General features: G+C 63.0%; 1 protein-coding gene across 4 annotated transcripts; it reads right to left on the bottom strand.

Moving 5' to 3' along the window:
* Nucleotides 1-675: 675 nt before the first annotated feature.
* PKP3 (plakophilin 3) lies at nucleotides 676-11,671 on the bottom strand. 4 transcript variants are annotated; one of them, XM_055355693.2, is made up of 14 exons: nucleotides 11,175-11,671; nucleotides 9,340-9,535; nucleotides 7,177-7,256; nucleotides 6,430-7,061; nucleotides 6,213-6,336; nucleotides 4,832-5,036; nucleotides 3,853-4,027; nucleotides 3,542-3,659; nucleotides 3,300-3,470; nucleotides 2,311-2,496; nucleotides 1,804-1,957; nucleotides 1,440-1,632; nucleotides 1,261-1,348; nucleotides 676-1,050 (listed from the first exon to the last, which is right to left on the bottom strand). In XM_055355693.2, exons 1-14 carry the CDS (start codon nucleotides 11,514-11,516, stop codon nucleotides 1,015-1,017), a joined length of 2,700 nt encoding a protein of 899 aa, XP_055211668.2. In that variant the 5' UTR covers nucleotides 11,517-11,671; the 3' UTR covers nucleotides 676-1,014. The 4 variants fall into 4 exon arrangements, with proteins under 4 accessions (XP_055211668.2, XP_055211669.1, XP_055211670.1 ...); XM_055355694.2 differs by lacking the exon at nucleotides 11,175-11,671 and having other exon boundaries at nucleotides 9,340-10,442; XM_055355695.2 differs by lacking the exons at nucleotides 9,340-9,535; nucleotides 11,175-11,671 and adding an exon at nucleotides 7,525-7,678.
* Nucleotides 11,672-19,269: the final 7,598 nt, after the last annotated feature.

Below are 19,269 nucleotides of genomic sequence, written 5' to 3'. Positions count from 1 at the left end.
AAATCTGCCCTCTCTCCATCCCCCTTCCTAAGCCAGCTCAGGCGTGTCCCGTGTTTACAGTAGCCTCCTTGGGCCTCCTTGCCTCGTCCCTGGTTGGGGACGTGACTCTTCCTAGACCCTTCCCATGCAGGCAGATCCTGGATGGGGCAGCCTCCTTAGAGACCTCAAGTTCTGAGCTTCACAGAAACTTTCTGTTTTAAGAATATCCACAGTAACTTCACAACTAAATGGCCTGGCTCTGGGTGAGATGGATGGGGGTGTCCGAGAGCCCACTGGACCCCAAACCTCAGGCAGCCAGTGTGAGAGCCCCTGGTCCAGGCAACTCCAGGCCCAGGGTGGGCGGAGGAGGAGTTGGGTTCATTTGCCGCATCAGTATAGCCCACAAGGCAGCCACCCTCTTCCCACTCCAGTCACCCCTCTACTATCGAGGCCCCCAGCTCTGCTCCATCTGTGCCTGTGGTGCACCTGCTGTCCACCCTGTCCCCTCTTGGCCCTGAGGTGCCAGCTGTCCCTCTGCTGGGCTCTCCATGTCCTATGTCCTCTGATCTTGGGAGGCTTGTGTGTGAGCCCAGGGGGTGGGTGTCCTCAGGGGCAGGGGGTGCCTGGGGACACCTCGAGTCCCAGGATCATGCTGCCAGCCACAGGGTCGGGCCAGCCATGGAAGGACACAGGGCAGTGACTGTTCATGGCCATCTTTATTCCCCGTGCTGGCTATCCCAAGATACTGCCAGGCCACAGCCAACCCCACCTCTGCCAATGTGACTGGGTCACCACCCCATACACCAGAGCAGCCTTGAGCCCTGCCCCACCCCCTGCCCTGCGGAAGCCAAGTCCCCAGCTATAAGACCCTGCCCCTCCTGGTGGCCCAGGACCCTCAAAGATGCACACAGGGGTCCCAGCGAGGGGCCCCTCCGTCATTAGCCTTCTCCTCCAGGCTGGGCTGCCAAGCAGCCCGGAGCTGAGTCTGTCCCTTGGACGCTGGGCCACGTCACCTTCTCCTCCGGAAGGCTTCACCTATGGGCCCAGGAAGTCCTCCTTCCGATAGCCCTTCTACAGTGGAGAGAGGCCCAAGATCAGGGTGCATGTCTGCCCATGTGGCCCTCTGCCCTCTGTCCCTCCTGCAGTGTGCTGGGTGTGGCCTGGACCCTTCCTCTCTGGGTCCTTGGTCTCCATCCTCCCATTGGCCTCTTCACTGACCCTCCCCCGGCGTCCCATGCCCTGCACCCGGGTCCCTGCTTGCCCTGGGCTCGGGAAACGTACCGCCCGGAAGTCACGGTGGAGCTTGTTGTACTGCCACAGGTTGGCCAGGAGGCTGGACGCTGCCCGGGAGGACTTCTCACTGTCGGGGCTGAGGGTGGAGGGCAGTCAGGAGGGGACACACAGCCAGAAAGCAGGGTGGACTGGGAGGGCCCCCGACCAGGCTGCTGCACGGCCCCTACCTGTCCTGCTTCTTCTTGATGAAGATGAGCTTTCGGAGCCCGTCAAAATACAGCAGGTCTCGGGCAGCGATGGGGCTGGCCACCACCAGGTTGTTGAGCACAGCTATGATGTTGACCAGCACCTCGGCTGGGGGCGACTTCTCACCCACGCTGCCCGGCAGCTTCTCGATCAGGTGGCTCACCACCTTCGTGGCTGCGGGAGGCCGGGGGTCAGTCTGCACCCCTACTCCTGGCCACCTGGGCACCTGGGGTCCCCTGCCTCCCCCAGGGAGCTGGACTGGCCCCAGTGGTCTGAAGCCCACACTTAAAGACAGAATTGACATGTGGGTCCAGCAGGGCGGGGATGAGGGGCTGTCCGACTCACACATCTCGTCCTTGTTCCTAGCGTTCCGAGACAGGTTTCGGATGAGGCCAGTCAGTGAGCGCAGCTGGTGGTGGTCGGCGGTCCTGACACGGTCTAGCAGGGGGTTCAGAATACGCTCCTGCTCCAGGGCTAGGCGGCTCAGCACCCCCGCCCACTGTGGGAAGGGAGGGTGTGAGCCGTGACCCGGAGGCCTCAGACCCTCACCTGAGGGGGTCCCGCGACAATGGGGTCGCTGCATCCTCTTGCCACCCTCAGGGGGGCCTCTGCTTCTGCCTTTGCCCCCCAGCCGGGGGCATCAGCCGCAGCCTGGATCAGGTGCCTCCCTTCAAACCCAGGGCAGAACTTCAATCCTCCCAAGGCCCAAGGCCTGCCCCACCGGGACGCTGACCTCAGAGGCTCCGCGGACCCTGGGCATCCCCTTCCTCCTCCCCTCCCTCTCCCTCCTCTGTCCCCCCCTCAACCGCATGAACCCCTGGGACCCCCTCGGGTCTGGGTTGGGTGCCCCACCCTGCGGTCGCCTGCTGTGATGTTCTGCAGTGCCCCGGCGGCCGCCTCTGTCGTGTGCCGGTTGAGCTCGCAGCGCTGCAGCAGCCGGTTGTACAGCCCCACGATCTGGGGGCTCCACAGCCACTCGAGGCCCTTGGGGTCCTTGGACACCTCCGCGAAGGTGAGCGCATCGGCGGCGAGGGGCAGCTGCGCAGGGCGGGGAGGAGTCGGCGGGGTCGGGGTGAGCGGGGCCGAGGTGAGCGGGGTCCGGGGTGAGCGGGACCAGGGTGAGCGGGGTCGGGGTGAGCGGGGCGGGGTGAGCGGGGCCGGGGTGAGCGGGGCGGGGTGAGCGAGGCGGGGTGAGCGGGCCGGGGGTCAGCGGGGCCCGGGGTGAGCGGGGCCGAGGTCAGTGGGGCCCGGGGTGAGCGGGGCCGGGGTGAGCGGGGCGGGGGTGAGCGGGGCCAGGGTGAGCGGGGCCCGGGGTGAGCGGGGCGGGGTGAGCGGGGCCCGGGGTGAGCGGGGCGGGGTGAGCGGGGCCGGGGTGAGCGGGGCGGGGGTGAGCGGGGGCCGGGGTGAGCGGGGGCCGGGGTGAGCGGGGCCGGGGTGAGCGGGGGCCTGGGTGAGCGGGGGCCGGGGTGAGCGGGGCCCGGGGTGAGCGGGGCCCGGGGTGAGCGGGGCCCGGGGTGAGCGGGGCGGGGTGAGCGGGGCGGGGTGAGCGGGGCCGGGGTGAGCGGGGCGGGGTGAGCGGGGGCCGGGGTGAGCGGGGGCCGGGGTGAGCGGGGCCCGGGGTGAGCGGGGCGGGGTGAGCGGGGTCCGGGGTGAGCGGGGCCGAGGTGAGCGGGGTCCGGGGTGAGCGGGACCGGGGTGAGCGGGGTCGGGGTGAGCGGGGCGGGGTGAGCGGGGCCGGGGTGAGCGGGGCGGGGTGAGCGGCGCCGGGGTCCGCGGAGGCCAGGGTCAGCGGGGCCGGGGTCGCAGCACCCACCCCACGCCCCGCTCAGGCTGGTGCCCACCTCGCGCAGCCGCCGGCTCTGCGGCGTGAAGCAGCCCACCACCTCTCCCGGCGGCGCCCCCGCCAGGTCCCTGCGGCCGCGACCCTCCAGCCGCTGCAGCGCGGACGGCGGCATCTCGTCGTAGAGGCGGTAGGACAGGTTCCGCAGCACGCACACCGCGTTCTCCACGCTCTGCGGGCAGGGGTGCGGGTCAGAGCGGCGGCCCGGGGGGCACGGCCCCTCCTCCACACCGCGCCCCTCACCTTGTCCTCGCATTTGCCCACGTCCAGGGCGTGGTTGATATAGGTGACCAGGGCGTCCACCAGCCCGTGGCACTCCCGCATCTTCTGGCGAGTGGCCTGAGAGGCTGAGCTGAGGTTCCTGGGGACCGAGGTGGATCAGAGCCCCCCAGGGACCCCCCATCCCAGGCCTTGCCCCAACCCATCCTGGGCCCTCGCACGCCCATCCCCAGCGCGAGGCGTGCGGTGTGTGGGGCTGTGAACGCCAGGCCAGGCGGAGTCCCTGCAGTGACCCGCGCCTGCAGTCCCCACCCCACTGCCCGAGGCTGGCGCACCTGAGGAAGCCGGTGGCGTTGTAGAAGATCTCCGCCTCCGAGGCGTTCTGCTGGATGAGGGGGGGACCCCCAGCCCCCGACAGGGGGCTCAACACCAGGTCTGTGAGCTGCTCCAGGGTGTCTCTGGCCAGGCGGTCCTTCAGGTGGTCGCTGGATGAAAGGTTCCACAGGATCCCTGGAGGACGGCGGAGGCTGCTCTCAGCGTCTGCCCTCCAACCTCCTCCGCTTTTCTGGGGATGGCGTGAAGAGGTCCTGCCTCTCCCCAGGGGCTGGCCTGGTGTTCTGTGCCTCACCCACGAGCCCCACTGGGGAGACCCTGGGGTGGCATTTGAGGTGATAGAGCTGGGACCAAGCAAGAGGGGACAAGATGTGGGGGTGGGGTGGTGAGCAGGCCTGGCAGTGCAGGCGGCTCCAAGGAGACAAAACCACAGGACAAGGTGGCCGGGGGTCCAGGAAAGAGGCGGGCAGTGGAGGCCCAAGTAGGAACACGGCCAGCAAAAGGGACAAAGGGACAGAGGGGAACCGAATGGGGTAGACGGGTCAGAACGGAGGAGAGAGGACAGGCAGAGGAGGGACAGGAGGAGGGGGACAGGCAGAAAAGGGGGACAGGTGGAGGGGGGGACAGGTGGGGGGATAGGCAGAGGGGGCAGGTGGAGGAGGGGGGGCCAGGTGGGGGGGGACACAGAGGGAGGACAGGAGGAGTAGCGGACAGGCAGAGGGGGCAGGTGGAGGAGGAGGCAGGTGGAGGAGGGGGCAGGTGGAGGAGTGGGGCAGATGGCAGGCAGGTGGAGGGGGTAAGGCAGAGGGGGGATAGGCAGAGGGGGGAGGAGGAGTAGGGGGGCAGGTGGCAGAGGGGGCAGGTGGAGAAGGGGGGCAGATGGTGGGCAGGTGGAGGGGGGCAGGTGGGGAGGAAGGCAGGGGGGATAGGCAGAGGGGCGCAGGTGGAGGAAGGACAGGTGGAGGAGGGGACAGGCAGCACCTGTGACATTTTTGCGAAGCTCATCATCCTGCTCCCGCAGTGTCCGCAGCAGCTCGAAGATCCCGTTCTCCTCCACCAGGGCCAGCTTGTTGTCAGCGTTGTCGTAGATGAGGTTGCGCATGGCACCTGTGGCATGGCGCTGCACTTCCTGGTTGGCGTGGTTGAAGAGCTTCACCAGCCTAGGCACGGCCTGAAGGCTGCGAGCCTGCGGGCACAGGCATATGGGGGTGCACAGACGCATGTGGATGGATGCAGACTATGCACCTGTGTGCAGCTGTGTCCAGGTGCGTAGATGTAGATATGCAGGGGATGCAGCTGTATAGGGAGGTGACGGAGGTGTGTGCGGGGGTACGGAGGTGATGCAGGTGTGTGCGGGGGTACGGAGGTGACACAGGTGTGTGCGGGGGTACGGAGGTGACACAGGTGTGTGCGGGGGTACGGAGGTGATGGAGGTGTGTGCGGGTGTATGGAGGTGAGGTATATGTGGGGTTATGGAGGTGACGCAGGTGTGTGCGGGGGTACGGAAGTGACGCAGGTGTGTGCGGGGGTACGGAGGTGACGGAGGTGTGTGCGGGTGTATGGAGGTGATGAGGTATATGTGGGGGTATGGAGGTGATGCAGGTCTGTGCGGGGGTACGGAGGTGACGCAGGTGTGTGCAGGGGTACGGAGGTGACGCAGGTGTGTGCAGGGGTATGGAGGTGACGCAGGTGTGTGCGGGTGTATGGAGGTGAGGTATATGTGGGGGTACGGAGGTGACGCAGGTGTGTGCGGGGATACGGAGGTGACGCAGGTGTGTGCAGGGGTATGGAGGTGACGGAGGTGTGTGCGGGTGTATGGAGGTGATGAGGTATATGTGGGGGTACGGAGGTGACACAGGTGTGTGCGGGGGTACGGAGGTGATGGAGGTGTGTGCGGGTGTATGGAGGTGATGAGGTATATGTGGGGGTATGGAGGTGACGCAGGTGTGTGCGGGGATACGGAGGTGACGGAGGTGTGTGCGGGTGTATGGAGGTGATGAGGTATATGTGGGGGTACGGAGGTGACGCAGGTGTGTGCGGGGGTACGGAGGTGATGCAGGTGTGTGCGGGGGTACAGAGGTGACGCAGGTGTGTGCGGGGGTATGGAGGTGACGGAGGTGTGTGCGGGTATATGGAGGTGATGAGGTATATGTGGGGGTACGGAGGTGATGCAGGTGATACTGGTGTATCCAAATTGTATCCTCCTGCTCTTCCTCTGCTGAGGGGGCTCCGGACAGAGTGGGGTCTACCCAGTCAGCTTGGGGATCATGAGGGGTGCTCAGTGAGCAGAGGCCAGTGGGAGGTGGTGGGGCCCACGAGGGAGGTCATCAGGGGGCAGTGAGTGGGTGGTCGGGGTGGTCACCTGCTTCTTGGCGGCTCCGTCGCTGTAGCACTTGTGCTGGATGTAGGCCGCTCCCAGCACCTGCAGGTTGGGGTCTGAAGCCATGAGGTACTTGACTGCTGAGGGCAGGTCAATGTCATCAAAACTGCGGAGCCAGGGGTCAGGGGTCAGGCTAACTTTGGGTTCAGGCTGGGCCCGTGGCAGAAGCCCCCTCCCTGAGCCGGGCCCAGCCGCTCACCCGCTGCTGAGTCTCTGCAGGGTTCGGTGGCTACCGTAGCTGTTGAACCCACGCACGTCCGGCAGGTGGCCCGAGTCAGCCAGGCTGAGGCTGAGGCTGCGCACAGATGGCGCTCGAGCCACAGGCTCCAGGACGCCCCCCGGCACTGCCCCGCCTACCCCGCGGCTCCGGTGGCTGCTCTGGAATCGCTGCAGGGTCCGCATGGCAGGGGCACGGATGGTCCGGCTTGGGGAAACCTCAGTGGCCTCGGGCCAGTCCAGCCCCCCTGCCCGGCTGGAGCTGGAGCTGGCCTGGCGCTCGTACGCAAAGGCCCTGTAGGTGGAGGCGGCCGCGGGCTCCAGCTGCTCAGACACCAGGCTGTAGCGGTCGTCCAGGCCCCCGGCCCCCAGCCGCAGCGAGCGCAGGGACAGCGTGTCATAGTCGGCCCGGCTTCCAACCCCACTGCGCTCATGGAAGGACACGGGCCTGGTGGGCATGGGAGGGGTGGGCTGGGCACCCCCGTACCCTGCGGCCCCAAAGGCGCTGCCCCCGTTGTGGGCGGAACTCAGCCTCCGACTGCAGCTCAGATCTACGGCAGAGCGGGAGGACCAGGAGGCTGGGCTGTAGGCCGGCTTGGCGATGGGCCGGAAGCCCTGTGGGTCGAGAGGGGGCGGTGAGGGCGTGCCTAGGCTCACCTGTGTCCAGAGAGTCCCACTCTCCAGACTGCAGAGCTCAGATCGTCCCCCTCGGGCTGGGCCCATCGCTCACCGAGGTCTTGTCCCCACTCAGGCCCTGAGAGCGAGAGCTGAAGCCAGCCTGCAGGGTGTGGTACTGCCCCCTGGATGTGCCTGTGGAGAGGGACGGTGGTAGCCCAGCTCTGCCACACAGCAAAGCACTGGCCTCCTGCCTCCTCTCCACCACTCCATCGCTATTGGCAATCCTAGGAGCAGCCTCCAATCCAGGGCAGGGAGGCCAGGGGGGCTCCAGGGCCAGTGCCTCCCCGTTCCTGCCATGGCCTGGTCTCCTCACATGTCAGCCCTGGTGGTCCACCTTCCACAGCCCACCCCCCAGCTGTGCCTCCTCTACCCGAGAGGGCAGATACGCTCACCCACTGACCTCCTGGTCGCCAGGAGGAATGTGCCAGGGACTCTGACATCAGTTCTCCAATCCCTGCCATGGTACAGTGCCCAGCCTCCTCCAGGAAGCCAGCCTGGCCTGCCCCGGCCCACACTGACTCCTTTTGAGCCCCTCCTGTGCCCAAACCTCATCTGTGCCCGGTCACAGGAGAGTGACACTGTCTCCCTGGACCAGTATGCCCTGTTGCAGTGCCCTCTCCCACCCGGCAGAGCCTGAGGCAGGGGCCACACCCACCCCGTCCAGCCACACACACGCCAACGGCAGCTGCGTCAGCCCGACTCCACAGGGAGTGGACAGACAGGTGGGTGGGCAGAGGGTGGAGGGCGGAGGGTGGATGGAGGGACAGGCAGGAGGAGGATGGGAGGGCTGCTGTGACTGTTGGAAGGATGGACAGAGTGGTGGATGGAGGGGTGGGAGAGCCGTCGACGACAGGGTCCCACGGTTGGATGGTGACTGGGCAGAGGGATGGACTCATGGATGGTGCAGAGAGGACGGGCTGACGGTGGAGGCATGAGAAGGCCCACCAGAGCGACCTGGCTGAGGGACTCAGGGTGGGGTGCAGGGAAAGGGGCCGTGGCCCTCCCACAACTCTGCCCAGAGCTGGATGCTCTGTGGGGGACACCCCCATGGCAGAGGCCCCAGGTTCACCCTGGTTAATGGGGCTTCTGGGCCGGGGCTATTAACCCTCTGACGCTCGTGAGGCCCAGCCCGGAGTGGGGGCACGCCCCAGCCTGGGGACCTCACCCCCACCCCCCAATTATAATCCACCTCCCTGTAATTGGCAGGGCAGCCAGGGTGTTAATTAACCCTTCCCTCACCGTCCTCCACCCCATGACCCCTGGGCACCCGACTTGGTCACCAGCAAGGCTGAGGTCCCTGGAGGGAGGACCCCACGGTCCAGGCCGCCGGACCGGCCCCTCCGCTGGGCGACCTTCACTTCCCCCTGGCCAGTGGCTGGAGGCCAGTCCTGGGGAGGGCCCCTCTAAACACCAAGTGGACCATGATGAACTGGCATCTGGGTCCCTGGCATTCTGGGAGGTCCATCTTACTGTCTAACCTTAATCCCTGTTGCTGTAGCCTGGGAAGGAGGAAATGACGTTCCTAGAACCACTGCCTTCAACTCACAGCGTCTGTGCTCCTGTCACTCACACTCACACGCATGCACACACACTCGCGTGAGTGGGGCCAGGATTCCGCCACAGGTGGGTCTGGCTGGCACCGAGGGGTGCTCCTCCACCTGCTGTTCCCACAGAGAAATCTAGGTCACTCCAGCCGGGCCCTCCCCTCTAATTCCTCAGGGAGCCCCTGGTCCAGACAGGCCTGGCTTTCCTCCAGGACTTCCAGCACCCCCACACCGCTCCCCGCTTTCCCGTTCTGCTCATTCCCGTGAGGTATGGGAGGAGCGTGGGTGTCTGGGTGTCCCTGAGACCCTATGTGAGCCTGTGCTACTGGGGCCAGGCGCGTGCATGTTCCGGGTTTGCCGACTGAGTGGCCTGGCCCGCCTGCCATGTGCCAACCTTCCCTGTCATCCCCCACAGGGAGGGCTCCAGGACTCCAGGCACAGGTGGGGCCAGGCCAGGCTCAGTCTCTGGAGGACCCCGGGGTCCCTGCTTGGATGGAGCAGCCCCACCCATGGCTTCTCCCCACGCCCGTTGGGGCAGGGTGTGTGACTCAGTGTGAGGCCTGGTGAGTCACGAGCCGGCCTCACTGCGGCCTCTGCCCTCACACTATCACGTCCGCCCGCAGCCACCTCTCCCCACCACCGCCGTCCCCGCTGCTGTCCCCACCGCCTACCTCTGGCAGTCTCGGCCTCAGGCTCGGGCTCAGCGGCCCCGTTGTGCCGCGGCTGCTGTCCCAGCTGCAAGAGGCGGGCACGGACCTGCTCCTGGACGCGGGCTGCCCGCAGCCGCTCGGCCTCCGGCCCCTCGGCGCCCCGGCGGTCCAGCTGCAGGTCAGAGGGCAGCGCCAGGGAGCACACGCCAGCCTCAGGCTGCAGGGCCGACAGCAGGAAGTTACCGTCCTGCATGGCGGCAGGTCCACCGGGCCTGGGCCTGGCGGCCGCCTCCAAACCCAACTGTCTTCACGTCCTGTCCCTCGAGGCCCTCTCCCTGAAGTCCCCGCCCCGCCAGCCTCACCCAGAGCCGCCTGAAGACAGACGCCTGCCCAGCCCTGAGCGCAGCTGGGGGCGGGGACACCTGGCCAGGTGGGAGGGAGGGGCCGCCGCCTGCTTAAGGTGGAATTTGGGCGGAAGAACAGGCCCTGCATGGCCCCAGGTCCCAGCCTGGCCTCCCGCCTCCTTTTCTCCCATCCCACGACAGGGCCACGGGGACCTGGGTCCTTCTTGTTCTCAGCCTGTAAAGGCCAGACCGGGCCCTTTGTCGTGGGGCTGGGACAGAGGGGCCCTCTGTGTCCTGAGTGTCAGGGAAGGGCAGGGGGCCTGCGAGGGGCCTATGTCCTGCCACCCCCAGCATGAAGGGGAGGGTGTCCCAGTCCCTGGGGGTCTAGGGCCCTAGGTAGCTCCAAGAATCAGCCAGCCTCCATGGTAGCCCAGCCTTCCTGGTGAGGTGGGGATGAGGCCTAGGAAGGGTTGGCAGGAGACACTGTCGGGAGTCAGGGGTCAGTCCCAGGGGTCAGTCCCAGGGGTCAGGACAAAGGCTGGAGGGACAGAGCTTTAGGGTCCAACGGGACTCCATGGAGGCCCTGGCCCTGGTCCTTGGAATCCAGCGAGCCCCCTCCGCACCAGGAAGCATGTGGATGGACCGGCCCTCCCCCGAAGCCTGCAGACCCTGGAACTCACCCCCAGGACCCCCTCACCCCCTACGGAGGCCTCCAAAACCCTCTCTGGCTTCTGGGACCCTGGCACCACTGCTCCTGCCCCCCAGGCCCTGGGGTGGGAGGCCGTTCCCAGCACATGAGTCAGGGTGCAGGGGGGCGGGGCCGCCCCAGGGGGTTGACTCAGAGGGCCTGCACTCCTGTCAGCGCATGTCAGGCTGGGGCAGGAGCGGGTGTGCGGGGAAGAACCAGGGGTCTGGGAGAGCAGAGGCCTGGATGGAGAGGGAGCGAGGGTGGGGGGGTTGGGGGGGGTCCCCTGGTGGGGGGTGGGGTAGTGGGGGGCCCCTGGTGGGGGGGCCCCGGACCAAGCAGGGCTTGTGCCCAGAAGGTCTCCTTCGAGCACCACAGCCAGCAAATGGGTTCTGAGGCCCTCTAGCCTCTGGGACAAGCCCCTGGTAGATGGGGGTGGGGATAAGCCTAGGAGGGCTGGGGGTGGGAGCGGAACATCTGTGACAACCTCTGGGCTTCTCTCACGAGCTCATCGGACAGCCTCTGCCTCTCCCTGGACCCTGGCTCTGGGCTCTCCTCCAGGGCAGACCCTTGCCCCCTAGCCCCGTCCCTGGAAGATTTTTGCCTTAATGGGGTTGGGGGCAGGGGTCTGGCGTGAGGGTCGGGTCAGGGTTAGGAGGCAGCATTAAGGGTGAGGTCAGTTCTGAGGGGAGGAAGCTGGAGAGTAGGAGTCGGAGGCCAGCGTGGGAGTTAAAGGGGGAGGGGAAGGTCCACTGAAAGGATGGGTGAGGCCCGGGCTGGGGCCACCAGGTGGGGTCGGGGTGGTGGGGAAGGGGTGGGAGACCTACCCGGCTCGTGGTCCGGATCCCGCCAGCCTCCCAGCTCATCCCAGAGGCCACTGCTGACGGCCGAGGTGTCCAGGGCTCCATCCCTGGCCCGGCGCGTGCGGGGCAGCCTCTGCGGCGGGGACAGGACTGTGGGGGCCTCGGAGGGCGGGGTGGGAACGCCCAGCTCATCGGACTGGCTGATTCCCTGGGAGACAGGTTTCGTGTGGAAAAATCCTGGGAGACAAGTTTGTGCGGCACAGAGCGGGCCTGGAGGTATGTGCCTGGCATGGGCTGGGTCCCGCCCTGCACCCAGGTCCACCCCAGGCCCACCTGGGGCCCTGCAGGGGCCAGGCTGGGCCGCATGACGGAGGAAGCCAGCCTGGAGGGCCTCTGCAGCCCGGTCAGGCCGAAGGGCTCACAAGAGGACTCAGTGAAGGGGCTTCCGTGCGGCTGGAGCTATGATGGGAACGCCGGTACCCGGCGGCCTGCAGGGCCCCCAGGGCCGGCTCTGCCCACCTTCCCTCCTCCCCTTGGCAGACAGGGCTGTGGGTGCCCCCCCCCCCAGAGCTGCGGCGCCTCCCTGAGAATGCGTGGTGCCCGCCAGGCACAGTTTTGGCAAAGCCAGGAATCTGGGGTGCACCTTCCCTCACTGCAGCCGGGCCAGACGGATGGCGATGCCTGCTAGGCCGCCGCCGCAGCTTCCAGCTCCAGGCTCGGCAGAGTCTTATCTGACCCCTGTGGCCAGCCCTGAGTGTCGCACTCTCCCTGGAGCCAGCTCCTGGTACAGGAGCCCTGGAGGGGGGCTTGACGGTGGGCTTCCTGGAGGAAGCGGTTGTCTGTGGGGCCCGGAATCTGCACGGAGCCTCGGGCCGCTTGGGTGCACGATCAGGTTGAGAGCCCGGAACCTGAGGGCCTCGAAGGGTGAGTGAGCGCTGCTCTTAGATGGGTCCTGGGTGGGGGGTGGCCTGTCAGTCACCTCCCAAGAGGCGGTGGGAGAGGGCGCAGGAGGGCTTCGGGGCACGGTGGGCTCAGCGTGGGGGGCACAGGAAGTGCTCACAGAGAAGGTGGGCTGGGCCCAGGTCGTGGGCAGAGCTGCCAGGTGCGTGCCCGGAGTTGTGGGAGGGCATAGAAGACAAACCTTCAGGGCAGAGCCTGCGTGGGTGGAGGGGGATGGGGTGGGCGTCTTAAGGAGCAGAAGGGGGAGGATCTGGGGAGAAAGGTGTGAGGACATTGGAAGCAAAATATAGTCAAAGCCGAATTCAGGAGTGAGCCGGTGCACAGAGGGGCTTGGGAGGCTGCCTCAGGTCCCACCGCCTGCAGGGGCGGGGTTCGGAGTGCATTAGGGGAGCCCCTTGGTGGTTGATGGACCCGGCGTGGGGGCACAGCTCACCCAGAGGCAAGCGTCCTGGCGCTTCCTGTTGGCGCCCACGCTTGCAAACCTTCCAACCTGGGCTCCAGCCAAGTCCAGCCCCTCCACGGAGCCTGCCCGGCTGCCCATGGGCACCACCCCTCACCCTGTGGAGTGTGGCCCCTGCCCCACGCCTGTGGCTGGGGCTGCTCTGAGGTCTCTGGCCTTGGTCCTTGGCATGGAAGGTAGCTGAGGGGTATGGCCCCTGTAGGCTCTTGGGGGGGACACCTTTCATCTGCACACACCCCGTCCACTGCCGGCCTGTTGGTCAGTCTGCCCGTCCATCCGTCCACTACTTGTTCATTCATCAGACGAGTCCCGGGCTCTTGCTATGCCCCCGGCGCTCCTCTGGGGAAGGGGGCGTATGTCTGAGGCAGGCGGGGCATCTCCCGGGGGTTCTCCTGGGGTCTGGCCTCAGGACGGTGTGTGGACCCATTCAGTTAGTCCCAAGTGTCCCTCACCAAATTGCAGCTACTAACAGGTGGCGGCAGCTCCTGTTGCTTTCCTGTTATAAACAGGTGGCGCTGTGGGGCCAGGTCCTCCTCAAACAAGGTGGAGGAGGGAAGTCCTGGGAATCGGGGGCCTGGCCTAAGAAGGTGCCTTCTGAAAGGAAAAAAAGCTGACCCCTCCATGGAGAGGTCCCTGTATTCACAAGACTGTGTTGATTCCTGACATGGTGGAGGAAGGAGGCCTGAGATGCCACTCACAGTTGTGCCAAGAGATGGGGAGGGGGGCCCAGATTGGAGAGGAGAACTCTGGAGTCCAGGAGGAGGTCCGTCCTCCTTCCCTTGACCCCTACAATCCCTGGGGTTCCTGGATGGCAATGGTGGTCTGGACGACTGTAGCTGGGGAGAGGAGCCTGGGGACCCATCAGTCCTGCTGCACCATTTGGGAGACCGGCCCCAGGTCCGGCAACCCACGTCTCCAGGCTCCAGGGATGGTCTGTCCTCCAGCAGTCCCCTGTGGGTGGAGGATGACCCAGATGCCGAGGCAAGAGACTGAAGGCACAAACTGTTTCAGTATAATAAAGAAAATAGTTAGAATAAGAATAGTCATAATACAAATTAGATATAGAGATGATCACGGACAATTATCAATCATTATTATAAACATTATTAATCATTAACTTTTAATATTACTCTTTGTTCCATTACTATATAACCTGGGAATAACCGGCGGTTGTAGGGTCAGGTGCTGAAGGGACTTTGTGAGAAGTGACCTAGAAGGCAAGAGGTGAGCCCTCTGTCACGCCGACATAAGGGCCGCTTGAGGGCTCCTTGGTCAAGCGGTAACGCCAGTGCCTGGGAAGGCACCCGTTACTTAGCAGACCGTGAAAGGGAGTCTCCTTTCCTTGGAGGAGTCAGGGAACACTCTGCTCCACCAGCTTCTTGTGGGAGGCTGGATATTCTCCAGGCCTGGCCTGCAGTCATCCGGAGGCCTAACCCCTCCCTGTGGTGCTTCAGTGATCACACTCCTTGTCCACTTTCATGCTCCTCCCGTACTCCTGGTTCCTCTTTGAAGTTCGTAGTAGATAGCGGTAGAAGAAATAGTGAAAGTCTTAAAGCCTTTGATCGTTCTTATAACTGCATAGAAGAAAACACTGATGTATGCTGCCTTTCCTCTCTACTTCAGCTACCTAAGAGGGAAGGGCCCCCTGTCCTATGATCACGTGACTTGCTTCACCTTATCACTTAGAAGATTCACCCTCCTTACGCTGCCCCCTTGTCTTGTATGCAATAAATATCAGCGCACCCAGGCGCTCAGGGCCACTACCGGTCTCCGCGTCTTGATGGTAGTGGTCCCCCAGGCCCAGCTGCTTTCTCTTTATCTCTTTGTCTTGTGCCTTTATTTATTACAATCTCTCGTCTCCGCACATGGGGAGAACACCCACTAAGCCCCATAGGGCTGGACCCTACAGTCCCCAAGGCAAACTGGACAGGGTCAAGGTGGCCTCCCTGCACTGTCTGGAAAGCCCCTCCTGAAGGACCCTCCTCCCTGCACTGTCTGGAAAGCCCCTCCTGAAGGACCCTCCTCCCTGCACTGTCTGGAAAGCCCCTCCTGAAGGACCCTCCTCCCTGCACTGTCTGGAAACCCTCCTGAAGGACCCTCCTCCCTGCACTGTCTGGAAACCCTCCTGTGGGGCCCTAGCCCAACACATTTGCAGCAGTCACAGGTGTATCCAGGGATTCTGGGGTCCATGAGCCCACAGGGCAGCTGTTAGAGCCTTTGCCTTTTTCCTGTATCTCCTCTCCCTTTTCTGGACTTCCTCCCGGTTCCCACTGGAAAAAACTGAGGTGGCCCCTCCCAGGATGCCCCCAAAGTACCATCTGGTCCCACAGCCCATTCCCGCATCCTCCTTCTGACATCAGGGGCTGCCTGTGCAATGAACTCATCTCGTCATCCCCTAGGACCAGCCGTTCATTGACTGAATCAGGAGACAGAGAGGCACACTTCACCAAGGCCCCTGCCATCCCCCAGGAAGGCAGTGGGGCCAATCCCTGCTCTACCATGGACAGCCCGGTGCAATCAAGAGGCCCAGCCCCTTTCCCTCACAAGCCCTCCAGTATCACATCTGAAAGTGTTTCATCCTCCATTCTCCCATTTTATCACTGGGGTCCCATTTAGGGTCCTCCAATGGTACTGCTATTCATCCAATTGGATAAAGCTTCTCCTCTTCCCTGGCCCTATATAAGATATACAGCTCATCCCCCAAATTCTCTGCCGCTTGCGGGGTGGCCTGCTTTTCAGCAGTCAGGGTTTGATTCAGAAGTAACATGACATCCTTCCAGGAGAGCTCAAATACTTGGGTTAAGTTCTGGAAAGCCTCCATATATCTGTCAGGGCTATCTGAAAACTTGCCAAGATCCCCCTTAGTTTGACTCAGAACGGCCTAAAATGAGGATTTCTAGGCTGGGGAAAGCTTGAGAGAGAACCTGAGTAGGGAGGAGTGAAGGGTTTGATTCCTCCACTGGAGGTGCCTCTGGGGTTTGCCCCTCTATTTCCCTGGGATTGCCTCTTGCAGCCTCTCCTGAGATGGCCACCAGGAGGGTTGGATCAATCCTACAATAGAGGCAAAGGTCCAAGTTACCCTGCAAGGCAAAGAAAGCCTGCACACACAAGGCCTCGGATCACTGGTCCTCACATTTACAGAAAAGCTTCCTCCCAAGACCATGCTTCCCTTCTGTGTCTTACGCTTACAGAAAAGCTTCCTTCCTGAGACCATGCTTCTCTTCTGGGTTTCACGTTTACAGAAAAGCTTCCTTCCTGAGACCATGCTTCTCTTCTGGGTTTCACGTTTACAGAAAAGCTTCCTTCCTGAGACCATGCTTCTCTTCTGGGTTTCACGTTTACAGAAAAGCTTCCTTCCTGAGACCATGCTTCTTTTCTGGGTCTCAAGGTGCTTGGCACCAAGTTGGCGGCCAAGGAAATGACAAGAACATTTTTGCCACAAATTTACATACAGATACCAAGGCACACTTTACTTCATCTGTGCTATTCTTAACCTTCCATTTTATAGTTTTGATGACTCAGTCAAATGCTCATTCTACCCAGTAATATTTCTGGTTTGCAACAACATCCTTAACATTTAACATTGTACATAAAGAAGAGATAGGAACCACGACAGCCACAAAAGAAAGAGAAAAGAATGATAGGAAAGAGTGGAGGTCCTTGTGCCAACACCCTCATGGGAGGCCGGGGACTGGAGTCAGTCCAGGGGCCTTTGGATAACACCAAGGGGTAACCTCAGCCAAATACCCGCAGTTGCTCTAGGACCTCCTTCTGGTCCCATGTGACAGCTAGACCTCCATGAAGGAAAACTGGGTTGGAACAAAGCCAACATTCCCAACACCTGAGGGTGATGGGGGCTTGACAGTGTCCTCCCCAGCAAGCCTGGCCTCCATGTGTTGAGTCTGGCGCTTGGAGACTAGTGGTCACTTTTAACTAATTGACAGAGGCCTGGTATTTTTCTTTCATTTTAGCTGTTGAGTTTAAGGACCACGAAGAAAGGACAAAAAGAGAAGATCCACTTTTACTTACCCTTCTGCAGATCCCAGACGAGCCGCCAGAAATGTTGTGGGATATTTGGGGTGTTGCTTTTCTGGCCAGAAACCTCTGTGGTCGGAAGCACCTTTGCCTGAGTTCTTGTCCTGTGTCCAGGAAGAATGAGGTACACAGACAAGTGGAGGGTGAGCAAGACGAAGAGGAGCTTTATTAAGTGTCAGAACAGCTCAGAGGCTCTCAGCAGAGAGGAGGCTGGGAGTGAGGGGCTCCTCTCTGCAGGAAGGTCATCCCAACGAGTGTTCAGCTCTCAGCAGAGAGGGCAGCTCTTCTCTGCAGTTGGTCAACCCAATGCCTGCAGCGCTCAGCAAAGAGGAGGCCCTAGAGAGGGTAGCTCCTTTCTGCAGCTGGTCATCGTGTCGTCTCTCTGTCCTCTTCTCCACTCTGGCTGAAGCCAGGGCTTTTATGGGCCTCAGAGGGGAGGAAATTCATGCCGACTGGTGCATGGGCAGCCATGGGTGGGCCTGGAAAAGGCACCACAAGTCCCCACGGTGGTCCTCGGGACTGTCAGCCTGGCCCCTAGCCTTCAGGCCCACCCTGGCTTGAAGGTGGAGCCTCACCAGGGACCTGCCCATTCCCTCCCAGGAGCCTGTCTGCCTCCCACTGCCGCCCATGGTGCCCAGGCCACTCGTGCCAAGGGGTGCCCACAGGCCAGCACTGAGCTGCCCCCAGCTCCATCTTGGCCTCCCTCCCACACTCATTGGTGCCCAAAGTCTGGAGGGGCTGAGGTGGCAGGGGACTGGCATCTCAGCACTGCTCTGAGGGTGCACACCCGGCTGGGCTGCAACAACACCCGGGCTTGGCCCCGACCCCTCTCCAAGATCAGAGTGGGTGCCAGGAGCAGGGACACCCCCAAGCCTGTGGTGTTAGGGGGTCCTCCCTGGCCCCCAAGACCACCAGGAGGCCTGGGTCCACAGCAGCAACCTGGATGGCTGCAGCTGCCCCTGTGGTGCTCCCACCCTGACAACACTGCACAAATAAACCCACTGCTCCCAGGGCTGGTTCCACGAGACCCGGCCGTGCCTTCAGCCGGGTGCTCACGGGCTCCCGGGACACGGCAGGAAGTGAGGTTGAGGTGGCTGCGGGGGTTCCAGGCCTGGGAGTGGGTCTTGCCCAGCTGTGTGAGGGTGGGGGTGGCACCATCGGCAGCCTTGGGGACATGGGGCACTGGGGACCTGCTGCCGCCACTGCTGCTCCTGCAGTCATCCTGCTCCCCTGTCCGCCTCCTTGCAGCCTGGGGTGAAGACTTTAGGCCCTCACAGAGCCCGGGTCGGCATCCGGGGCAGAGGGAGGCGATGTCACCACAAGATCCCCCTGCAGTTCCAACACTCAGGGGCAGCCTGGGGCCCCCCTCACCCGACTCGCAACCATGCTGGGAGACGCCTCTGGGAGCGGACTGTGGGCCCTGGCTCCAGCTACCGGAAGCACCAGGCTCTGCAGGGGCAGCAGGAGCAGGTACTTCTGAGCCTACAGGGGGCCGGGTGGGGGCCTTCCTGGGCCCCCAAGAGCACAGGAATGTTGAGGTGCACGCAAACGAACCCAGTGCCCGGGAGGGCCGAGCTCCTGCCTGCTCTGTGGAGTGGGAGGCCCTGCCATGCCTCTCCGCTGCGGCCAGCATCTTGGCAGTGTCCACTCTAGATGGGCTACCGCTGCCATCACTCCTGCCTCAGCCTCCCAAAGTGCTGAGATTACAGGTGTGAGCCACTATGCCCAGCCTTATCATTGATTTTTAAGAAATTTCCTCAAAGGCTGCCGCTGACCCCTGCCCTCCCCCGCCTGTGTCCTGGGCCGCCTTCACCTTCTCACGCTTGGTCTTTCTGAGCCCTCCCCCGCCTGCCTTCCCGGGCTTCCTTTCCCTCCGCTGCCCTTGCCGCCAGCTGGTATACCAGATGTGTTATTGATGGCGTCGTCGTGCCCTGCCACCCCCCCCGTATTAGAATGTAAGATCCTTGGGGGCAGCAGTTTTTGTCTGTTCCGTTCCCTGCCTTTTCCTCAGTGCGTGACATGTAGTGAGTGTGCAATGAATCATTGCTAAACGGATTAAATGATGGTGTGAATCGTCCAGATTACATGGAATTTTGACTTTTTTGTTTTCCAAGGTTAATTCTCTTTCTGATGTGCAGGCTTCCCCTGCCTGTGGTTTACATTTCTTCTATCCTTTTCTCATTTTCTTGGGGTAGCGTGGATCATTAAATCCAAGGCTAGTTCTTCTCTTGCTGGGAAACATCTGTGAGTGGGGACAAATCAATCTGAACTAGATACACAGGGATCAGCGGGCAGGACAGCTGGTCAGCACATGGCTTCTGGGCGTGTGTGTGGCCAGCCATGCCCCCTGCCCTGCGGGCACCTCTGTGGACCTGCACACCTGTGGACCAGCAGGACCTATGAAGCCCACGCCAGGTGACTGGATGCCGCCCTGGTCCACGGCAGGTCCCCCTGCTTCCTCCTTCGGCTCCACCGCCCAGCTGCCGTGAGTGCACGGTGAGCGGTGACCTCAGGACGCATCTGCAGAGGACAATTCTGGCTGCTGGTCGTAGGAGCTATTTTCCCACCCCGTGTGAACGAGGAGGTAGAAAGAAGAGTGACCGCTCAAGACGTGCCTGTCCTAGTCCCAGAACCTGTGACTGTTACCTTCATGGCAAAGGGGTT

Source organism: Gorilla gorilla, chromosome 9, assembly GCF_029281585.2.
Source record: "Gorilla gorilla gorilla isolate KB3781 chromosome 9, NHGRI_mGorGor1-v2.1_pri, whole genome shotgun sequence".
NCBI lineage: Eukaryota > Metazoa > Chordata > Mammalia > Primates > Hominidae > Gorilla > Gorilla gorilla.
This window is presented reverse-complemented; position numbering and strand designations above follow the sequence as displayed.

Coding starts and splice junctions, on each gene's coding strand:
- PKP3 (XM_055355693.2), bottom strand. CDS start 11,516: ATGCGGCCCAGCCTGGCCCCTGCAGGGCCCCAGGTGGGCCTGGGGTGG. Junction 3,471..3,541: donor TGGGCAAATGCGAGGACAAG/GTGAGGGGCGCG, acceptor CCCTGCCCGCAG/AGCGTGGAGAACGCGGTGTG. Junction 2,497..3,299: donor AGAGCCGGCGGCTGCGCGAG/GTGGGCACCAGC, acceptor CGCCCTGCGCAG/CTGCCCCTCGCCGCCGATGC.